General features: G+C 42.1%; 2 protein-coding genes across 3 annotated transcripts in view; both read right to left on the bottom strand.

The window, feature by feature from the left end:
• Positions 1–1,253: 1,253 nt before the first annotated feature.
• On the bottom strand, positions 1,254–4,897 carry pim2 (Pim-2 proto-oncogene, serine/threonine kinase). Its single transcript, XM_006803723.3, has 7 exons — positions 4,446–4,897; positions 3,880–3,980; positions 3,714–3,764; positions 2,974–3,182; positions 2,711–2,880; positions 2,412–2,588; positions 1,254–2,282 (listed from the first exon to the last, which is right to left on the bottom strand). The coding sequence occupies exons 1-7, from the start codon at positions 4,501–4,503 to the stop codon at positions 2,110–2,112; spliced, it is 939 nt and encodes a 312-aa protein (XP_006803786.1). The 5' UTR covers positions 4,504–4,897; the 3' UTR covers positions 1,254–2,109.
• Positions 4,898–7,428: 2,531 nt separating this feature from the next.
• The window catches only part of otud5a (OTU deubiquitinase 5a), a 36,154-nt gene continuing 20,318 nt past the window's right edge, over positions 7,429–23,264 (bottom strand). For both annotated transcript variants that reach the window (XM_087833830.1, XM_087833831.1), the window contains exons 3-9: positions 19,850–19,914; positions 19,606–19,762; positions 19,382–19,530; positions 17,752–17,937; positions 16,036–16,240; positions 15,829–15,900; positions 7,429–9,358 (exon numbers count right to left, since the gene is read on the bottom strand). In XM_087833830.1, coding sequence (XP_087689956.1) covers positions 9,225–9,358; positions 15,829–15,900; positions 16,036–16,240; positions 17,752–17,937; positions 19,382–19,530; positions 19,606–19,762; positions 19,850–19,914 — 968 coding nt within the window. In that variant the 3' untranslated portion in view covers positions 7,429–9,224. The remainder of the gene's footprint in view (positions 9,359–15,828; positions 15,901–16,035; positions 16,241–17,751; positions 17,938–19,381; positions 19,531–19,605; positions 19,763–19,849; positions 19,915–23,264) is intronic.

Genomic DNA, 23,264 nt, shown 5'->3' with positions numbered 1-23,264 from the left:
AATGACTTTATTTATTTAATAAGAATCCTGATCAATCAAAAAACTGTTAAACTGTTAATCAAATAATTTCCTCTCTGCTTCTTTATTCTGCTGGTTCTCCAACAAAAACATCATGTTTGATTAATTCTTCATGTTTTCTTTGTATCTGCTTCCTGTACCTTAAAACTGAGCATCAGAATGAGTAACACTGGTGAGTCAACTGACTTTGAATGTGGCATAGTTGCCAGATGGGCTACTGCTGAGATTTTACCACACACCCATCTCCAGGGTTTATAGAAAAAAAAAAATTATTATTCCGTAAATCCCAAATTTAGAATTTTCCTCTTATTAATTTAAATTTGTATTCAACAATTATATCATTAATAACTTTGTCTCAAAGGTTCTTACAGTTGCACTTGAGTTTGTTGACGTTTCTGTCACTACAGTTACTAAGTGACTAAAAAAATACTTATGTTATCATTTTTATGTCATATTTGTGACGTATACCTATATTCATTGTTTTATATTTCATGTTTCTCTTTGTAAAAGTAGTTTTTCCTGCTGGATTGTTGTACAGTACATGCTTATAGTAACGCAGTAAAGCACCTCATGTGCATTTCAGTAACTCTTCTTGATTGCATGTTGTGCAGCGAGGCAGCATTTCCAGTTTTAACAAGTCACCAATCAAGCGCTTCAAGTTTCAAACCAGTTTCTTCTGAAGCGTCACCTCGGGGCTTCTTTGGAAGGGCGAGGAAAACCACTTCACCTCCCACAGCACTCAGACACTGATCTCTGCTCTTAGACACAAGACTAAGGTGACATAACCTCACAGTCCTCACAGTGTTTAATATAAACGACGACATTTAACTGCTTCGTTTTGGTGCAGCAGCTTATTACATGAAAAAGCAAATTAAAAGCACTGCTCAGACACAGACTCTCTGCTCACAGCCCAGCGTCGTGCAGCTTGTTTGGAGTCGACATAAGAAGAGCTACGAGGTCCAGCTGTAGGACTGCGGTGTCTTCACAGGTGAGAGCAGGTTGGCGCAATATGGCAGCCTCGCTTCTGTCAGTCTGCCCCAGGGCAGCTGTGGCTACAACTGTAGCTGCCTCCACCAGTGTGTGAATGTGAGAGTGAATGAATAGTGGAATTGTAAAACGCTTTGAGGGTCTCGAAAAGCGCTATATAAATGCAATCCATTATTAATTATTATTAAATAAAGACAAAAAATAGAACAACATGATGAAATGAATGAATCTTTTATTCAAACGTTGGATCGGTTTTGTTTTGATCCAAACTTTCTATTTAATGTAAATAAACTGAACCAAGTGACCCCGATGAGTCACTTTTTCTTCTTTTCACCATAGAAAAACTGAATACATACGTATCTACAGAGGCAGCACATCCGCAACAAAACAGGACGTGGGAAAAAAAAAAAAAAATCCCCACCTTAACAATGAAACCACCTTCACATCAGAAAATGAAAAAGTCTTTTTTCCACATTAAAAACACAGAATTTTCATTTTACTGATAAATCGAAGCTGAAACTGAGAGTGACTCAGTGACCTGAAGCGTGATTGAAAAAGTCACAGCTTGCAGGTTTCAGCTTAAAAAAATAAAAAAATAAAATATAAAGAGGCTGAATTTCTTTTGAAAACAGTGTTAAGATTAAAGTGAAGCAGTATCACCTCAAAAAACCCAGCTTCACAGTGTAAAGTAACAGCAGGTGTTTGTGTCGAATTTCTTCTGTGGCACATAAAAATAAAATAAAAATAATAAAATAAATAAAGTCAGTGTTTGTCGTCCTCGGAGTCGACTCAAACGACCCGAAAGATTTTCAGAAGAGCTGCAGATCAGCGACTTCCATCACAGCAGCAGCTCCGTTGTGATTACTTATGTGACCTCCGTCCTGTAGGGGGAGCCGGTTGTCCGTCCGAACTTTTAAATTTCAGTCCCGGAACAGCTGGAACAAACCCGAGCCAAAATAAATAATCAATAAATAGGCAAACCAGCTGAGATAAATAACTTCCAGACGAAGGTGCCGCCAGGTTTAATGCGACAAACAGGAAACTGATCAGGAACGCGCCCAATCGGCGATCCTCAAGTCCGTAACAGTCCAGAGTCCTGACACTTCAAAGGGATTGACAGGGAAGGGAGCCGTGCTCCTCACGCAGGCCTCCCCTCTCCTCTTCCTCCTCCTCTTTGTCATTTCCTGCCTTCATCCAGGGGTGTGACAGAATCTCCTCCAGAGTGGGACGATCCTCCGGCTGGAAGGAGAGACACCAGCGAATGAGAGACTGGCATCCTGGTGGGAAAAACAAAAGAGAAAGGATGTGAAAAACTGGACCACATATTTAGGAGGGGGTCATGTGACCCTGAACCCCACGGTCATTGTGAAGGAGGAAACTCCTGTTGAGAAGAACCTGATGCTCACCTGTTGACACGCGCCTGGTGAAGCTGGGGCAGGCTCTGTAAATCTCCATGTCGTGCTCAAAGGGAATGTCGCCGCAGACCATGTCGAAGAGCAGAACCCCCAGAGACCAGACGGTGAGGGGGACGGCCTCGTAGCACTGCGATGCGATCCACTCGGGGGGGCTGTAGACCCGAGTTCCTAAGGACGCAGGAAGTGAGACGAGGAGGGTTACAACGTGAAACTTGGAGGCACTGAGAGGGATTTTGTAGGGGGAGGGTGAGAAGAAGCTATGGGTTTATGGGTTCAGAGTGACTGGGTACCTTGAAACTCTCTGTACGGCGTATCTTTAAGCACCGCCCCCGACCCGAAATCTATGATCTTGATATCCATCGTTCTCGTGTCTACCACTATGTTCTCGTCTTTGATGTCCAGGTGCACGACGCCGCGGGAGTGAATGAATCGAAGCGCTTCGACCACCTGATGGAAAATCCTATCGGGAAGAACAAAGAACCAGGACGTTAGCGAAAATGACCTCAGCAGAACGCAGTAGCATCATTCAAAGGTGGCGGACGGGAGCGCAAACCTGAGTGCGAGGCTTTCAGACAGCGCTCCTCTCTCCGTGATGAAGTCGAACAAATCCTGGCAGTGCGGCGGCCTCTCCATCACCAGCAGGAAGCCCTGCCCCTCCACCTCGAACCAGTCCAGCATGCGGATGACCCCAGGGTGGCCCCCGTCCTCTGACAGCTGCTGCAGCAGAGCAATCTCCATCGGAACGGGATTGACCTCATCTGGCTGAGGGGAGGAAAGAGGAAGATCGATTATAAATTATAAAGAAATAATCTGTTAAAGTAGATCATGTCCTAATTTTTGTTGTTGTTGTTTTTTTAATTTCTAGTTTTTAAATGAGTCATAGCGGGAATCATAGTGACTGATACTAATATGCAAATTAACTGACTCTGTTTTCAGGACTTTCTGAGTCACACGTTTGGGTTTTTAAATCAGAAACTCCAGCCTGGTGTTTTTGTGCCCTGAATACTCGCCTACAGGTGGCTTCAGGTGTTTTTTGCATTGGTGGGGAAACCCAAATGAATTCGCAATGAATAATAAATGACTAAAGAGGTGGTGGTGATAGTGGGGAAATCCTGAGGTGTCATTTACCAAACCGTGACGTTACACATTTCCCAACCACCGCCCACACCTGCAGTTCACCGGAGCCACCGGCAGAGGGCGGAGCTAAACAATCTGAGCTTTGTTTACAGGCGTCACTCAAAACACCTCGTGCGTTTTGGTACACATTTAGTTTAAAAATAAATTATCACTCACCAGTCTGGTCCACTTTTGAACTCTGTCAACGGCAATTTGCTTAATGGCAACCTGGATGGACAAAAAAGAAGTAAAATATTAAATAAAAATCGGAATTCTCGAGCAATAATAATGGAGAAAAGGCGCATCTCTTATAAATGAATAAACACAGGCGGGTATTATTTACCTGTAGTCCATCGGAGAGCCTCTGGCCTGAAAACACGGAGCCGAAACCTCCGCTGCCGAGCAGAGGACCGCAGCGATACTGACTGAGGAAGGGCTCCTTCACTGAGGGCCAAAACACAAAGGTCACATCAGTGCATGGCTCACACTTACATTCCCCAACAAGACAACAGAAACTCAAAATACCTTAAGGTTTCTACCGATGTACACAAAATACGTCACTGCGCACATTTATTTTTAGTTTACAACTCCGATATCTGTCTGATATTCCAGTTTCTCAAACTAAAATAACCGAAATAACCGTTTATAACGTCGGACTAATGCACTCCAACAAATCCAGCGGGACTTAATATTTTAAAAGCGCCACCTTTAACGGTTTCCCTTTTTAAATTTCAGCGATTTTAAACGTTTCACAGCCCCTGAGCGGGCTGTTAAAATCGCTGTTTTTTGCATGCAGTCTGGCTGCAGCGTGCAAAAGCAGCTACTGCGTTTTGGAGGCAAATTAAACCAGTTTACACGTCCTTATTTGACATGTTTAATCACACATATAACCTTTCTTGTAGTTCTCACCGTTCTTTCCTCGGACTTCTTCCTCCAAGTCGAACTCCATGGCTCTCTTATCCAGCATTTTGTAAAGTGTAAAGTTGAAGTTAATAAAAGTCCATTCTCCTGTAGGCGGAATAGCTCTTCAGATTTTTAATGATGATTTTCCGTCTTTAACCGATTAAAGCGTTATGCTTTTAAAATCCCAGAAAAGTCCTTTAAAGATATTTACTCCTGGTTAATGCGGTGGAAACGCGTTCACAGAAGAGTCAAAACCCTGTTAACTAACCCGCTCAGTCTCTGTTGACCGCCTTCGCTGCTCTACTACAGTGTTTTGTTCCTTATTTAAAGCGATCTAACGCTGCCCCGCCCACTACACCCTCACTGTCCAATCAGCCGTGTCAATCAGCGGAGCCGTGTGCTCAATGTTTTGAACCGGCTACATTCAAGTCGCGCCTTCATGAATATTCAAATCCCGCGAGAAGAATTCGTAGAATTTGTTTCAACGAACTATCGGAGGAAGCGCGCGCTGATATCTTGACGGGAAAGAGCGGGGCGGTTTCCCCTCAGGGACACGCACGCGCGCACACACCGAAACCAGCGGTTCCTCAAAGAGTCGGCTTTGTTGAGCTTCTGTCAAAGTGACGAAGTTTTGTTACCTGCTGACTGGGGTCGCGCCTCATTATAAATGCGATATTTTTAAACGGTGAAAGCGATAATTACGAGAAGGTCGAAATAAGTGAGTGACAAGAATCCGTCCGAGAGGACCGCAGACTGCCCCTGAACCAAAGAAGCTGCTCAGTCTGAGCTTCTTACCACAGAATCAAGTAATCCCATCATTTAAGTGACGTCAGATTTTTTTAAGTTTTAAACTTTCCCACAGCACGAAGCTAAAACCTTTCTTAGACTTTAAACCTTCCTGCAGGGCTTTTTACAAATTAATCTTAGCGTTTACAGGAACATACAAACTGTCACATTTAAATAAATGCTGCTGCGCCTCTTTTAAAAGCTTAAAACACCTTTGCTGCTGATAGTGCCCATGCTCTTAGATATAGGATTATTAAGTTTATTATTATTATTATAAGTGCTGTGTGTTTGTCTAAGTGCTGTAAATATAGCTGATTTATTGTTTTAATTCGTTTTCTTTGGACTAAAAGAGAACAACCTTTTTTATTGGTTCAATTACCTGTAAAAGTGTGTGTGTGTGTGTGTGTGTGTGTGTGGGGGGGGGGGGGGGTAAACACAGAAAGCTTTGAGAAGTTAGTAATTTTAAAGCAGTAGCATGCATGTTTACAACCACCAGTCAAATTTAATAAAAGCTACTGAAAGCTTTGCCTCAAATAAAAAGTTTTGCTGTTCTTCCAGATCTGACCTTTCTTTGAGTACCGTCTCATTCTCTGGCTAACTGGTGAAAATGGATCATACTCAGGACTGTAAGAAGGACAAAGCAGATTTTACTCCACTGCTAATGCAGAAAAAGATTTCATCCAAGTTGTGATCTGATGAATTTGTTCACAAACCTCAGTTTCACTAGTAATACTTTGTGGCCCTCATCAGAGGATGAGTACTCAGCACTGTAGTTACACGATGGCCGAGCTCTAACACCAGTCTATGGCAGCTTGCTTCCGCCACTGATTTTTATTTTTATTTTTTATTTTTTTCTCATGTTTCTGAGGTGCTAAAAAGCAAACAGAAGCAACTGCTCTTAAACATCATTTGGTAATAAAAAATACTGATATTCATATTCTTACTTGAACTCATTGTTTCATTTGTAGATCAGAAAGGAACAGAGAGGTCAGAGAGAAAGCTGCATTAGTTAATCACACTAATATAGTGTTGGCTTTTTGTTGGTTTAACTTTGTGTTTGTGAAACAAGGTTAACTGTTGTTTCTCTTTTCTTAACCGACTGCTTCCTGTCATATTTCAGTCCAGAACAAAAGGAGCGGGTTTGTGTCAGAAGTTAGTGAGGGTGACCTCTACCTATACGACTTACTACAGCTACAATTGGAAAAACCCAGAACCTCTTCATCAAACAACGTCTTTGTTGATATACAAGTCATGTGTCAAAACTGTAGGCAACGTCATCAAGGGTCTTCTTTACAGGGTAAAGAGTAAATTTAGGTCCATCGCAGAATCATTAAACCACAACTTCTCATATCGATTCAAACTTGTGAGATCTTTCCACTCTTTCGGTATATTACCCTGTCTCTCATTCTGGTGTTTTTGTACGTATAATAGAATGACCTCCATCACTTTTGCTACGTTCACTCTGCAGGTCTTAATGCTCAATTCCGATTTTTTTTGTCTGCTCGTTCACACTACAAATAAAATGCGACAGCAAACACGCTCTAGTGTGAACCCTCAAACCGGCCCGGTCACACACAACGCGCTCTGTTTAGACCCAGACCAAACAGCATTGTTTGATTGATGGCCCTTCATATAAAGACTTGTTTCGGACTTTACGTTTCCCAATTTTGCTTTAAGTTATAAAGTTATTTTATTTACATATGGCCTAATAATTATCCTTATTGCTGTTTTAGAGAGGAGCGGTCCTTCAAAGGATAGCTTCAGATTTCTGTCAGAATCTGCAGATTATACAGTACAAATGTTCGCGTTTCTCCAACGTTGTCTTCCCAACAATTTCACTGGATGGCCAGGAAGTGTTCGCAATGTCTTCTCGGGTGCTTCTCCGGCGCTGATAATTGGCGTCTGTCTTGTGTCAGTGACGTAAAAGACTGATTTAATGTGACATGACCATCAAACAGCAGTCGCTTTCTAAAACATCAGATATGTATCTGATTCAGTAGCACATACGAAAGTGACCCAGATCGGATTTGAAAATATCGGATTTGTGCCGTTCACACTGTCACACCATGATCGGATATGGGTCGCATAGGGTCAAAAAAGTCAGATTTGATGCGCTTTCGCCTGCAGTGTGAACGTAGCCTTTGGCTACACTTTAGTGAAAAGGAGAAGGAAAAAAAAAAAGAAACCACATTTTTTCAGAAACATTTTCCTCTTTTTATTCCAAGAAAAAAAGTTTTTTCATCCCAAACGAGAAAATAAAATAAAACAAACTTATATTATTAATAATAACAACAGTAATCAATCATTAAGAGGATAAGTATGACAATTCTCTCTATTTTTCTCTGTTTTGTTTTTTTTTTTACGCTTTTCTCTATGATGATATTGGTCGTGGTCAATTAAACATGCAGCTAAATAAGTCCGATGATGATGATGATGAAGGTAGAGGAGGAAGAGGAGAAAGACAAAAAGAGGAATGGGTTGTGGGGGGATGTTACAGGCCGTGAAGCTGGGGGCGCTTTTTCTGTTTTAGAAAGTAAATGTGTTGACATAAAATGGCCGCCAGTAGCGGTGGAGGGTTGGTTTGGCTTTTTACAGCCAAGCTAAGCTTAGCTAGCATTAAAACATAATAAGACTTTTTTGTGTGATAGCTTGCTCGCTAAAGACTTTGGGTAACTTAGCCTAAACACAATGATTATGGGACTAGCAATCTTCACGCAAAACAACTGCCAGAAGGAAAAATTACTACTTTGCTACTGATTGCTAAGCTAACAGCGACTCCGTTTATTAGCAGCGCTGCTAATGACCTAGCCTTAAAACAGAGTAAGACTTCAAGTGATAGCCTGCTCACGGACGAGCATGCTAACTTAACCTTAACATTGTTAAATATTTCCAATCCTGATTAGCATGATCAAGTTTTAAAATGCAGTCATTCCCTGACGCAGAATGGTTACCAGAATGAGTAACAAAAGGGCCAAAGAAACAATTCTAACTAGCATAACGTGTGCTACGATAAGTGGGGAGGAAAAAAAAAACTAACAAACACACCTTCTTTAATTAAGCTAACTGTAAATGTAGCTTGTTAGTGGTGTAAGACTTCAGGTAATTGCGTTAGCCTCCAGGACCCTGACGCACAAACAACCAACTGGCCGCCATTTTTTCCCCCCACTTCTAATTAGCGTTCTTCATTCAAACCAATGATGATGTTAGCTGCAGAGCTAACGGCCTGATTTCAAAAAGTAGAAATGTACCGATTGCAAAATTCTGGGCCAATGTTTACAAGTACAATTTGTCCTACAGCTGATACTGATACCAATGTTTGTTTATTTAAGTTTTTTATTAATTATTTTATTTTATTTATGCAAAGGAACCTTCATTGTATAAAAACAACAAAAAACTCACTGAATCAAAACTTAAAGTCTTTCAGCTCTTCATATCACTACTTTTTATACATTTAGCCTGGACGAAACTGAAGTGAAACAAATGCGCAAACGTCTGCTGTCGTCGTCGCTGAACGCCGTCAAACGGCAGTCAGTAAGGTCGGCAGCAGGCGATGCAGATCTCCCGCCAATATTTCAGTACATCCCTAAACACGAGGATTAAAATTCAAAGCTGCCCAGAACGATGTTTAAATGTCAAAAAGTACAAATTACAGCTGACGCCGAGTCAGCGTTAAGACCGAGCTCCGTCCGAGTGGTAACCAGGAAACGAAAAGACAGAAAAAAAAGAGGCAAGGAAGAGGAAGTGAAATGGGAAGCAGGGAAGAGAGTCGACGGAGTGGAAACAGAGAGATATGAGCCGATGAGGAACCAAAAAAAAAAAAAAAAGTGCATCATTGTTGGATGTTTTATTTTTTCCCTGGTGGAGCTCCTTCAGTGGGTCAGAGGTGAGGTGGGGGAGGGGCAGGAGAGTAATGGTGGGGGGGTTGGGATGCTGGGGTTGAAGGGTCATTGTTGTTGTGTGTGCGCGGTTTGTTTTGTTTTGTGCGTATCGGGCCAGTTATCAGCTGCTGTCGGGTGACGGCTCTCTCTCTCGATGCATGGCGGCGCTCTGGTGCTTGATTTTGTCCAGGTACTCCTGCTGAGAGACCGCCAGCACCGACGCCAGGATCTCGTCGTCCTCCCAGTCTGTCAGGCCTGAAACACAAACGCACAATACATATGAGAACTTTTAATACACGGACCTGCTCTTCTCACGTCCACCTCTGCAGTTCAGATCAAACTCCCACACTCTGAAACAAGCCTGACTTCATTAAAAAAGACTCACTTTCATTTGCTAGCTTCAGGAAGCCAGCTGAGGGGCAGTACTTTTTTGTTTGTGACAGTACTCAGAGCAGTCTGAAGCACTTTGGGGTTCTTTTAGCGCGCAAGGTTTAATTTATGATGGCGACAGTTAATATGAACACCCCAGATATTATCTGCAACCTGATCTGCTCGTTAAGTCTGACGTCATTTGCCTTTTTCATGTGCAGATGCTCCTTCAAGTCCCAATGCAAACAAAGACAGAGGGAGTGTTGAGAGTTAAAGATAGTCCAAATTATTTCCAGCAGAATTAACAGTGTGGCTGTTCTCCCAGGTGTTACAATAAGCTTTCATGTTTAGCCATACACAATGTTAGACTTGGTATGGGGTCAACATGTTCTCAGTAAAAGTTGAAATGCTCATCGTGTCATTTGGTGACATGTCAGGAGGAACGCAATGAAAACTGACCAAATGTCTCTGCAGTGTGAGCCCATGGGCTAATTCTACATCAGCAGTCCCCAAACCCCGGGCCACAGACCAGTCCATGCATTGTTTGGTACCGGGCCGCGAGAGTTGTGGCTCGGGTGTGAAATTTATGGTTTTCAGTGTTTTTGTCGTTAACTCTGTTTCCCTGGGTCTTTTCCCGTGTTGTAGTTGTGAGTCTTATTTTGGAAGACATTTTTAGGCGTTACCATAGCAACCAGAGAGCATTAAGGGGCAGAGAGGAGGATGTTACTCTCAATGTTGTTGGTGCATTTCAGGAGGACGCTGCTAATAATAAACACACTTACACAGTGAATTCGCGTTTATTATATATTTACTAGGGGTGCAACGATACGCAAAATTCACGGTTCGGTTCGATACTTTGGTGTCACGGGTCGATATTTTTTCGATACAAAAAAATGTTCATGCCTTTTTAATTTGTCATTTATTAAAATTAAAAATATATATTTTAACTCAAAAGTACAGTTTTTAAATTTAATGTTGCTGAAACAACAAAGTAATAAAAAACAAATAAATCTATCTGATGGAGAAATCACTCATCTTTGGAAAAGAGAGTTTATTACAGAGAAATGTTTCTTTCCAAAATAAAAGCTATACTATACGCTTAATGCCACAACACGGCAAATCTCCGTTAAGGAATTTGCCATGTTGCAAGGAGAGCTTAACTTCTGTCTTGCTAGCTTGCCCTGCGCTCAGTGAATCTGCGTTCGACTACTCAGCCTAGGCTGCACTGTCGAGCGCAGATCCACTGAGCGCTCAACACAGACAGCATCTTCAGAAGAAAAGTTGATAAAAATAAATTAAAAATGTTGTATTGTTCGATACATATGCGTACCGAACCGAAAGCACTGTATCGAACGGTTCAATATCGATACGAGTATTGTTGCACCTCTACTGAATGGTATCGGTTTGCAGTGTTTTTTATGAGGAAATCAGTTTGAAGACTACATATGGACATTAAAAACAACTTCATGCTATTTACCTAAATGACTGAGCTCAACACAGTGAAAGTGTCATTTGCCCTCATTTAAAGTTGTGTTAGTCACAGTGTGTCTGTAGCTTCTGGTCACATGGAGACAAAGATCGTCCAGTCAGAGTTTCTGCTTTATTTTTTGGGGGAGTGGGGCTCAGTCTCTGTCTATTCATCTTTTGGTGTTAAGCTAATTATCACGTGTCAGGAAGCTTTTGATGCACAAACAGTTTGTTATCAGCTCTGACAAAAGCTGAATAGTTCCCAGTTAATCAAGCCGGGGTCTGGCTGTCTATCAGCTGTGAACGTATTGCAGTCTATTGTGAAAATTCAGGGAGAGTGATTGAATCCTGTTAGTTGTTAAACAGATTTACAGGAAATGATTGTGATGCTTATACTTTGAGTAGTTTGATGCTGGTAGAAACAAACTACTCCTGCAGAGGGTTTCAACTTTGTCTTTTTCTTTTCTGATAATCAGAGCAAACGTAATGAGGTTTTAAATATCTCCCTGAATTTGCAGGCCGGGAACAACAGCCAACAACAGTAACGAGAGTCAGCAAGTCCTGAGAGGTGATGGAAAAGCGAATACGACCGACTACGATCGGGACGTCTCGCGCCTGCAGAACGACCATCTGGTCCATCTCTGCTGGACAAATCCAGGCATGTGTTGCTTGTACTTTGCGGCGATTTGAGTGCTGCTGTTACAGAGCACTTTGTTATTTCTATCTTTGCAGTTGTGACTTCTTTTGCTGCGGTTGCATTAATCTGGTATTTGCCATAAACACAAACAAATATCTTTCAAACGATAATGCACACCGCTATCCATCTAGCTCCACCCGGATGTGTCAAAACTTTCTTTAGAAAACAAACAAGTTCTGAACCACTGAAAAAGAAGCTCCTAAAGCTGTGAACGTGTCAGGAAACCTGGAGGAGGTGACACAGCAGAGAGCAGTGAGATTTTACACAAAAACAAAGATTTACTTTGATGATGATTGATTTTTTTATTGATTAGCATTCAAATATCTGAGTGAAGACAGAACAAAGATCTACCACAAAGCAAGAAAGCATGAGACAAGGCTAATCAAAAGGTATTGGCTGAAGCATTTGCTTATTACGCCAACCCTTTTAACAAAAGATCTTTTACTGCATGCTAAAATGCAGCTACTTTATTTTTATGACTAATCGCTTGGGAATTTTATCTGACCAATTAAAGACGAGCATGTGGCAGTAAACATGTGGTCAGTGAAACCTGCTGTTGATCGGAGCTGAAGTCTCAAATGAACACAAGACGCCAACATTTGTTCATGTAATTTCACCCATGCAGCAGTGAGTCCGAACTTTCTCTCCTCTGCTCTCGGTTACACTCTCAAGGAGAAACTGATCAAACGATGACAATGACTCTCAAGTGTTGATTAACTAATTTTGAGAGCGGTCCCTCGCTGCCTGGCCATCTAGTTTAAACTCATTAACATGTGTTAGGAAGCTTTTGATAAACAGAACATGCTAATAAGCATATTTAAAGCGGAACTACTCAGGGAAATACTTGCATTAATTTATCTCCCCTGCTCTCAGTTACATTATTCATCATGTAAAGCTGAGGAGAAAATGGTCAAACAAAGACACCACTCAAGAGTCAGTTGAGCTGCTTCTGGGAGGGTCACGGTCTGCCCGTCTTTAGTTTAAACTCATTAACACTTGTTTGGAAGCTTGTGATGAACTTACAAATAAGCTAATGATCAACTCTAGTAAAAGACGATATCAGGATTTCTTATGTACTTATTTTAATTTTATCACCGTGTGTATCTTTCCCCATTAACAGCTGCTCTGCTCTCAGGTGGAGTTTGTTTTATTCAAGAACCAGAGACAAAACCACGCAAGTTTCTGAACTTTGACTGGTTCTGGAAGGAAATTGTAAAATATGAGCTTTTCTTCCTCTTTGGCTTTTGACAGCACATATTGGCACCAGTTGAAGCTAACTGATTACATTACCATAAGTTCAATACAAGGTGAGAGGGTGACTTTCTCTGAGATTTGTTTTTGAAAAGACATCGTTCATCGAACGATCTGCCTGAGGACTCTGTCTCACCTGTGTGTCTGAGCCTTACAGGAGGTGGATAACTCTGTGACCCCCCCTCTCAGCTCACAACTCTTCTGCCCGAAACTCATGCATCTTTTAGAATTAGGGCCGAGGCCACTTTAGGTGCAAAGTAGCATCTACTTTGCACCTAAAGTGGCCTCGGAGGAGCATCTCCTTCCTAAATGCTAAAGTTTGCTTTCACCAATTGAAATAACTGAACTGTCACCATATTTGTGTTGCTGGTGCCTTTGAGAGCATTTTTAATGAAACTAACTGATAAAAAATCTCATCTGCGGTGTGGTTAACTGTGCTAACATAACATCAAAGACATCTGTGCTTCACTTTAGGCGAATGGAGTTTTATTATGTTATTAGTCAGTTACATAACACTAATTAGCAGGAATCTATGTCCTTTAATTGCAGCTTGCAAGTTCAAGTCAGCTGATAACTTAGCACTTTACCCTCTCATCTAAATGTTTCACTCATGGCTCCAAAAACCATCATGACACTAACCAAAGCGCTTCAAATAAGTAATAACAGTGTCTACGTACATGTTGACACAAACATGGTTTTGGGAACTAACGGGACCAGACTAAAAGAAACAGGAACCAGTGGCCCGTACATACATGGCAGGAGATGAGGTTAATGTGTTGCACCATGAATGCAGTATGTTCCACTTTACAAAGGCTCAGTGACTAACATCTGAAATCACCGCTCACCAACAGCTGAACTATGTGTTAGGTAGATGGAGCGAATGACTCAGAAAAGCGGTCCTGATATTACTTTAAGGTCTTCTTGTTTTAAACTGCTTGCGTACAGATTTGGCAGCGCTGAGTGGACGGCACTTCACCGTGATGACAGAAACGTGTCGTTGTCTTTTTAGTTTAACTAACAGTCAAAGCAGGATCAGGGGAGACACAGTTATTATAACAATACCTCACTCATGATACGATATTATTGCAATTTTTGCAACACGGTGAGTTTTTAAATAACAATGCTGCAATTTCCCACCCTTTTTCAAACAACGCCCTCAAAGTTCAGTTTTGTTCATATCTGTTTTATCCTGATTAAGTTATTATTATACTGTAAAATAAGACTGAAGCATAACCAAAGCCGTCATTAAAAACTTGCCATAAATGATACGATCTGTAATTGAATGGGGTCAAATTGGCAATTACATGCAGCGTGTTTCTGCATGTAATTGCCAATTTGATATGAGACACACAGAGAGACATCCTGATGGGTTAAATATCGTCTTGTGCTTTGATAAACATCCAGAATCCAGCTTTGTGCGTTAAACGTGATAACACTGTTACATATACAGCAACAACAACAAAACTGTGTTTTTTCATAGCAACAACAGCATGTACGTCCTCAGATAACCTCTCTCACACACACACACACACACACACACACACACAAGGCTCAGCTGCTTCCTGTTGAGGACTGACTGTAAACAAAGTGACTGTCAGCTACACGAGTGTACGGTTATAGCCGTCTTTCTGAGGACCAGGAGGGAATTTACACCTTGGAGGGACATCTCTCCAAACTAGGACCACACCATTTGTAACGTGCCCCCGACTGGTGTCTACAATCTGCATTCTGAAGCCTCGACATTGATGGGCTTTTTAACCAGAAGTGACCATATTTACACTGGAGGGTGGAACTTAGCACGCTAATGCTACTAAGCTAACTGGGTGTCAGCATTTGACCCAGATTTGTTCTACACATGTGCAAAAAAAATACACATGCTTCCTTTGAATGGAAGCTATGGTTAAGAGTAAATGGTAAATGGACTACTCTACCACAAAGCATCATTCACCCAGTCATACACACAATCATACAAGCACTTTTCTACGCCTCATAAATTTATTTAAACACACATTACGATGCATGCATCAAGGTATCTTGCTCAAAGACACTTGACATGCAGACTGGAGGATCTGAGGAATGAACCCCTGACTTTCTTAATAGTGGATGACCTGCTTTAAATGCTGAGTCACAGATACATGGCCACACATGACTGTCAGGCACAGGGAACTGTAGCCAGTGGCTATCTGAACTGGACGTGTTTGTACTTTTGGAGCTGTTTTAAATGAAGTTATCAAACAAATATTATGACTCACTGTAAGGAGGTCTGTGCTGATGGCTGACAACTTGATGACTACAGTAGCTGATAAATTAGTATTCCACCCTACAATCCAAATCCAACTTATGGCTCCAAAACACCAGCATGCTAATGTTAAGGGGTTAAGTGGGTGACGTCACGGTGGCCATGTCCATCTTTATCAGACAGCTTTCTAAAGTAATATTATTTGTCCGATAATTTCCGTAAATATGCTTCATGAGGTGCTAACAGCACAAACGCATAAAAAAAAATGTTAAGTTCATTAAGTTCAGTTAGTGGATGTGAAGCCTAGCAGACAGCTGACCCAAACCTTCGAGCCTTAACAAAATGATTGTGGGAAGAAGTTCTGTATAAAAATTATTGTTGCCATGGAGAAAGAAACTATACATAGAAGCCAAAACTTTGTTTTGTATGAGGTTGTAAACATGTTTATTTCTTCTGTAAAGTTAGACATATTAATATGGAAGTCTATGGGGACTGATTGAACCTCCTCTAGTGGCCATTAGAGGAACTGCAGTTTTTGCAGTCTGATTGGGCCATTCAGAAATGACAAACAGTTTTACATGTGTGAACGTCTGAACCTCTCTGTGGAATGGACCTGTAAAGGGCCGTGTGACAGACCCACATCACAGGAACACACAGTATAAATGAGGTCCTCAAAGATGTGAACGAGTGTGTGACGCTTACCAAACGCTGTAGGTGACATCTCCTGCATGATGGCTCTGTACTCCAAATGGTGACGACTCTGATTACTGGGACCTGCACAGGCCGAGATACATACAGGCACGTCAGGAAAAAACACTAGCTCACACCGTGTGGACAAAATTAAGTCCTCATAAAGCAGATTGGTACGTTTTAGTGTGCAGACTTAAGGTACATATGTGTGTGTTTTACCTGGGGCGCAGGGGGAGGGGGGTTTGCTCAGGATGAGGGCAGCTCCTGCAGGGGAAGGGGGCTTGTTGTTGGTTGATGAGGGAGTTGTGAGGTCAGAGTGGGAGGGGTCTGAGTCACGTTGCCGTGGTGACCGAGCGCTCCAGTCGTCTAGCCCGCTGGAAGCTGCCGCTGTTGCCGAGCTGCAGGTGGCACTGGCCTTACGAGGCTGAAAAAAGAGAAGAAGTTCTAGTTTTTGTTACACCAGCAAAGTTTCATCCACTTAAACTGAATTTAAGACATTTTTCATTATTTTTCATGCCTTTATTTGACAGGACGGTTTAAAGCAGACAGAACTGATGCCTTTTAAGTCACTGGGTCAGTAGGTCCAACTATAAATGGCTATTTCTTCTGTTTTACAGGCCCACAAATAACCAGCTGATTTACTGTATATCCTGCTAATCTATCAGAATATAGCATATTAATTTATAATTATGGCTACTCTTTAAATTTCCCCTGAATGCTGCAGATATCTCTGCTAGAAACAGGGAAGAAGGTTTGTGTCAGCCTGCAGTTTACAAGAAATCTTCCAGATTTAAATATCTAGCAGTTTTTCTGCAGACTGCTTGCATCATTCATTTCACATCTTCTTAATTCAGTCATTGCTGTATATAACAAATCAGTGCTGAGCAGCTTCTTCATATTTTAACTCTGAACATTGGTGTTTTTGTGGGTTTTTTTTAAGGACCTTCATTGGTATTCCAATGTGAAAATACCGACTATAAAAAAAGAAAAAGCCTGCTCATTATTAAGGGGATTTGAGGCAATTTGCTTCACAGGCGTCTCACTCTGTGGAAAACACCTCCACCTGACCATCATATTGAACCCTGACCTTTGTTTAACCAGGAAGCTCCTGCAGGAGTGGGTCGACAAAGGGAGCATTAACAAGCATGTTTTTTATGACGGGAGAAATCGATGCTCTGCTGGAAAACCGGGACAAGCACACGGAGAACAAACTAAACACAGGGAGTGTCAGAGTGAATGAAATGATGGGTAGTTGGTATCCTTGTCTTTGTATCTGACATACATGGTCGACAAAAGCAACTGTGTGGCTCACAATCCATCAAAAGTCACAGTTTATCGTTCATTTGGACGAGTACGTTTGATTCAGTTCTGATTGCTTCTGCAGGAGGAACAGCGACTCTTATAAATTACTGATGCACGGTTGAAGTGTTGTCGCCTCGCTGTGGCACGAGCTCATCTGTCGTTCGGCTGAAGGAGGTAAATAAATGGTTTTGGTGGCCTGATGTGAACTGCTGTATAATTTTCTTTCAAAGAAAAGCACAAATTAGCCAGCTGGCTCTGTGGGGTTTTAAATGATGGCGACAAATTAAAGTGAAAAGGTTCAAAACCTTTTAACCCCGACAGTGAGTGACGGTTAGGGTCACCTATGGTAATCTGATTTTTGTTCCAGGTCCAACTGTGGGTCCTGTTTAAAATGACCATTGACTGAGTCGTTGTTTAGCTGAAAGCACGATTCATATCTGTCTGTATGGTTTGTCTGAAAACATTAAAAATGAAAGTAAATCCATCACATTCCTACATTACATAAGCAGTTACGGATGGTTTAAGGATTCTGCTGCTAGAGCAACAGGTTTGTCTCGAAAGTGAAATAAAAGCACACAGTTCTGAGTCAAATAATTTTCAGTGAATATTCATGGCCCGGCTCCCCCGTCCCACCTGTCTGGCCTGTTTCTCCTGGTCCCGCAGCCACTGCAGGTAAGACTCCCGGGCCACCTGCTCCTCAATGGCCTCGTTGGTGGCCTCCCAGTCCGTCGCCCTCTTTTTGTCCTCCAGCATCTGCTGCTCGATCCACGACTCCTCTGACGTCTTGATGGCCGACTTCATAAGAGACTGGTCCGCATACTGCGAGGAGGAGGAAATATATTTATTATACACACACACACAACTCCCTGAGCTACAATGCTAATTATCAGCTAGAACAGCGGTTTTCTTTAACCCTGGATTTAGTCAGATTTTATTAGTGACTGGGAAAAGGAGACAAAACAAGGCACAATGTGTCAAACTTAAAGCCCTTCATGAATTTTACTTCTGCCTGCAGGACGGTTAACACAGACAATCTCAGCTGAGGTGATAAAACTCAGTACGTCTTTATAAAGTGTAAAGAGGGGGGCTGAGCATCCATTTGAGACCATCTCGTATCTCTGTTGTCATTTTGAAACCACGCAGCAGCAGAGATATGGAGTCACAGACGGAAACGGCGCCTTCAAAGAGTCGCTGAACTGAAAACAGGCCCGCATCTACATAAAAATAAGTTTCTGCATGACAAATCTTGAAGCGCTGGAGCTGTAGACGAATGTTTCATAACAGCACTCACAGGAAAGTTTTCATCAAAAAACCCTGCCAAGTTTGAGACTTGTAGGCTTTGATCTGCCCCCTCTACTGTACATATAAACGGCATGTTTCAAGAAGTTGTTTTCAGGCCCGTTAAACAGACGGCGTGAGACCGTAACGACCCCGACTCTGTGTAATCAAAAACTGAATGCAATGATTTGGAACCAGCAAACCCTTCGATTATTCACAACACAACACAGAAAACATGTCAACTGTTTAAACTGAGAGAAAAAGCAACTAATTAAGTTAAGCAACACAATTAGGTGTAAAAAGAGCTTCTTGGTGAGGCGGAGTTTCTTAAAACTAAAGATGGACAGAGGTTCACCAGTCTCCAAAAAAACTGGACTCTGCATGCTGAAGTACATCATCTTGGGAAATTTCTGGCGCAGAAAGCGAGGCTGAAAATCAATATTGGATGCCCGTGATCTTTGGACTGTCAGGCGGCACTGCATTTAAAACAGTCATGATTCTGTCATGGAAATCCGTGCATGGGCTCAGGAACACTTCCAGGAATCACGGTCTGTGAACACAGCCTGTTCTCTGTGCCATTCAAACAACAAATGCAGGTTAAAGCTGCAAAGAAGATCTTTTCTGGGGCAAAGGTCATTTAGATTGAACTGAGACAAAGTGGAAAACTGTTCTGTGGTCAGACAACTTGAATTTTGTTCAAATTTAGTTCAAAGCCTGCATCTCTGATGGTATGGAGGTGAATTAGGCAGGAGTCTTCGCTCTCCCATCCAAATCGTTGAACTCGGGTGTTTCAATCACTTCATTAGCCAAAGGTGTATAAAATGAAGCTTGATTCGCTTGATTTACCAATCTGTCATGCTCTAGTTTACTGAGCTTTACTACTTATTTATTGTGTTACTTGTTGTGTTTTTGCAGAACTGGGATTTCCCAACTTTTAGGATAACTAAAGTCAGTCTGATGTGCTGAGCGAGTTTGGTTTTTGTACCCCAGGTTTGAAGGCGGGCAGTCCCAGTCCGACCCCGATCGTGGCCTTGTTGGGATTAACCACGGAGTTGTAGTGGATGTTGCGGTGGTAGCTCACTCTGATTGGTTCGTCGTGGTTCTGATGGATGCCGTGGAACGTGTTGATTGGTTCTGGAGGAAGAGGAGGAGGAGCTTGTTAGATGGATGCGACTGGCTGACGGCGATGAAGGTTGTTTCTCGACTCACCTGTGCTGTACTGGTAAACCTCCACTGGCCTGTTGTACATCTCCGCCATGGCCTGCATCTCGATGTGGTTGCCGTGGCAGTTGTTTTTCCTCTTCCTGTTGATGTATGTGGTGAAGTCCTCTGTCACGTAGTTGGAGAAATAATCTGCGTTCTTCATCTGAACGCCAAAAGCAAAAACTTTATTAACGCAGACTCGAACTGTAAGAGTAACACGGGAGGAGGGGAAAAGGACGCGTCTACTCACCAGGTAGTCCATACAGTGTTTCCGCACCACTTCATGCATGTCCTGGTCTCCATACACCTGATCAGCTGAGACAGACACACAGGAAGAGTCAATTCATTTGGGATTCAGTATAAATGCTGGTAATTTGCCAGAACATTAAACAGATTTAAGAGGTTTTTATCAATGCCACTCAGAATTAAACTGATAACGAATTCACAACAACCAAAAATACTGAGAAATACGAATACATTAGAGGCGCGTCGCTGTTCGCATCCACCACCAGCAAACATATGTCGACTAACTAATTTCTCTGTCTTGATTTCAGTCACCTGAAGTTTGAAATGCCTGCATACATGTGCAGGGTCCGTTTAACAACGATGGCTGATTTTCTCCATCTCACTGCCGGCCAGCAGACATGCTAACGACATGAGCATCCAGGCTACCAACGGTTTCAGCACTTTTAAGAATGACTGAAGACATTTTTACTCCAATAAAAAAATTAACTGTCCTGTTGCTGTGATACACTAGAGACCTGTCGCTGCGACAGCTCCAGCATTTAAGAAAACTGATACTTGGATGAATTCTAAAGACTTTTAAGATTTTTTCGGGATGTGCAGGAACACTGTAAGTGACTTTGACGTCACTCGTTAGCACTGGACTCGCTCAGAACACTGAGCTTGGTTAGTTTTAATGAGAGCATCATGCACTGTTGCAGTCTGTTGATTGGAGTATGGACTCTGTTTTGTCTTTTTAAGACTACGCAAAGCTTTGTCTCTTCTTTTGAGTCCTCATTCTCGGCCTCTGCAGCTTTTTAAAAAAAAACTGTTTAAATTCATGTGCATGCATGATTGCATGCATTCATGTACGCAAAGTCTTTAAAGAATCCCTCTCGGGTCGCCTAATATTTCAGTGTGGAAAGTTTTACTGGAAGTTTCTGCTTGACGTTGACAACTTTGCAAATGGCGGTGGATGCACAAAGGTCACGTCAACCTATGAGAACGGCTGTGTTCTGGTTTGGTTTTGGCTTGTGGTGCAGCCCTCGATTCTTTTTAAACTTTGAGCAGGTCAGTGTTACCGGCATTTAGTCAATACATCACTGCAGGAGGTCAGAGATTCCTGAATCTCACAGAGACGGAGACTGCAGCAGAAAACTTTGAAAATGCCTCTATGATCACTCGGTCTCCTCTTTCAGCTCACGCTCTAGATTATGACAACTATCCTGTAGGACGTGGCTCCAAAATTGTGCGTTTTAAGCCAAGTTCAGGTGCGCTCCGTGATTTTTGTGTTCACCAAACATTACTTCTCTAGCTGCAGAAAAAGACATTTCAATTTACTGTAAAAGTTACGTTTTATAGCCTCATACTATTGATGTAAGGAGCCTGAGCGTGTCATTGGCTGGAAAGACTTAAGACGCCATCTTGGTGTTAGTTAAGAGACAGTTGGAAACTAAACATCCCTTCTGATAAAACCCTTGTCTGCTGTAAAAGAGCACTGATCTATAATTTATAAGCTAGTGAGGATTACTGCAAAGTAGAACAATTGCAGGCATCACGCTCAAAAGTGGTTTCATCTGACAATTCAAAATAATAATAATAATAATTCAGGAATGCTTGTAATCGGAGGACATAAACACTGTTTTGTGCAGATATGACAACATGTGTGTCTTAAAATTTTGATTTGACCTTTTGTGTGGAAAGGGAACAAAAAGCTAAGGAGGACTGGCGAGTCCAGGGTGGCCTGAGCGCCCGCCATTGTAGTTGCACAACTGTGCATGCAAGCAAGGGACCAACGCTGCAGCCATAATTGCAGCATTAGTGTCCCCTGCACTGCCTGCTCGGCCCTTTGCAGCTGGTCCTGAGTCTGCACAGAAGCAATGCACTTTCTGCACTGGTCAAAAAAAAAGAAGAAGCAAAAAACACTTTCAGTGCTGCAAGGATGTGACAAAACTAATGCATAATATTTAGTCTGTGAAGCCCGACTTCAAAGCCAAGTGTTGAATTAAAAAAAACAACCTAAAAAAACTAAAAACAAATTAAAACAATATTAATTGATCAATCTTTGTTTTCACATGTAGATTATTTTCACTGTTTATTAGCCAGTTTTTGCGTTACATGTCAAAAAACAGAGAAGCAGAAAAAAAGTCAACACAAACACACTTCCTGTCTGAGATGGTGGTGGGATGTAAATGAGCCCCATTTCGGTTCAGCTTACAGAAAGTCACATGATCTGTCACCGCAGTAATTCTCAGAACCCCCCCGATGACTTCCTTTTTCTCACCAGCGGTTTGCTTCGTGTTTTTGTGCATAAACACGGTGGTATGGCTGCAAAGTGACACACTCATAACACATCTGACACACACACACATGGCTGAGCAGCAGCAGCAGGTGTATGTGTGTGTGTTTGTATATATATATCTCAGAAACATTCAAGAGGGAATCTCCCAGTAATCTCCCACTCAGAGCAGTGGCATGCACCCTGGTGCAGGATCTGGAGCGCAGCGAGGTTAACCCGCGGGTTAGTCACACATGCACAAAAACCACCGTTTACTGACCAACAAGTTCTCAGGAAAATGGTGTAAAAGAAGGGCAACTTTTTTCTTTTTGCAGATAGCCACACTGACTCATACTGGGATTAAATGACTTGTAATGTGATTTTATTGATGCAGACGCGTGTTTAATGCTGCAATAAAATCAGTTTGACAGTGCAAACTCCAAAAACTGCGTCAGTTTGTCTAATTTCAGGCTTTTTTTGATAGAATAAACATGTTTGATATCATTACACTTTTTCTTCATTGCAGCTCATCCAAAAAGAAACAACTCTGACTGGCAGAGTTTGCAAAAAATCTCGTGAACTTTCACACCGCTGTTGTCTTCGTCCATCTTTGCACGTTTCTTCAGACTATTTTATTGCTAAGCGTCAAGGTGCATTAAATTGCATCCCTTTCACTGCAGGATCCCCAGGATCTGTTGGTCACTGGGTCAGTATTGGCCCTTGGACCACGTTTTGCCCACGTGAAGCCTTGGAAGCCAAGTTTGGCTTGGGCAGCGAGTTGGTTTGTGCAGGTTCAGTGTTTTTCAGCAGCAACAGGTGCATCTGAGAGTTTGTTGAACAAAGGCATGACGCAAGAAAAGGAGACAGGAGACAAGCACAAAAGACAGAAAACCAGGAGAGGAAGGGACACATGCAACAAGGAGAAGAGAAGGCAACAAGAGGAGAAGGGAAACATAGGAGGAGACAAACAGGAGACGATAGAAGACACAAGGAAATAAGGCAGAAAAAAAAACAGAAGAGGAAACCAAAGCTAGAAGAGGAGATGCGAGACAAGGAGATGAGGCAGGACACAAGAAAATGAGGTAGGAGACATGAGAGGAGACAAGATGAAGAGGAAAAGGAAACAAAAGCGCGAATTTGAGTTGGTTGCTGAGAAATACCACAC

Source organism: Neolamprologus brichardi, chromosome 20 (assembly GCF_056152115.1).
Source record: "Neolamprologus brichardi isolate AB-2024 chromosome 20, ASM5615211v1, whole genome shotgun sequence".
In the NCBI taxonomy this organism is placed as follows: Eukaryota; Metazoa; Chordata; class Actinopteri; order Cichliformes; family Cichlidae; genus Neolamprologus; species Neolamprologus brichardi.
The sequence above is the reverse complement of the archived record's forward strand: the minus strand, read 5'-3'. Positions and strand labels throughout refer to the sequence as shown.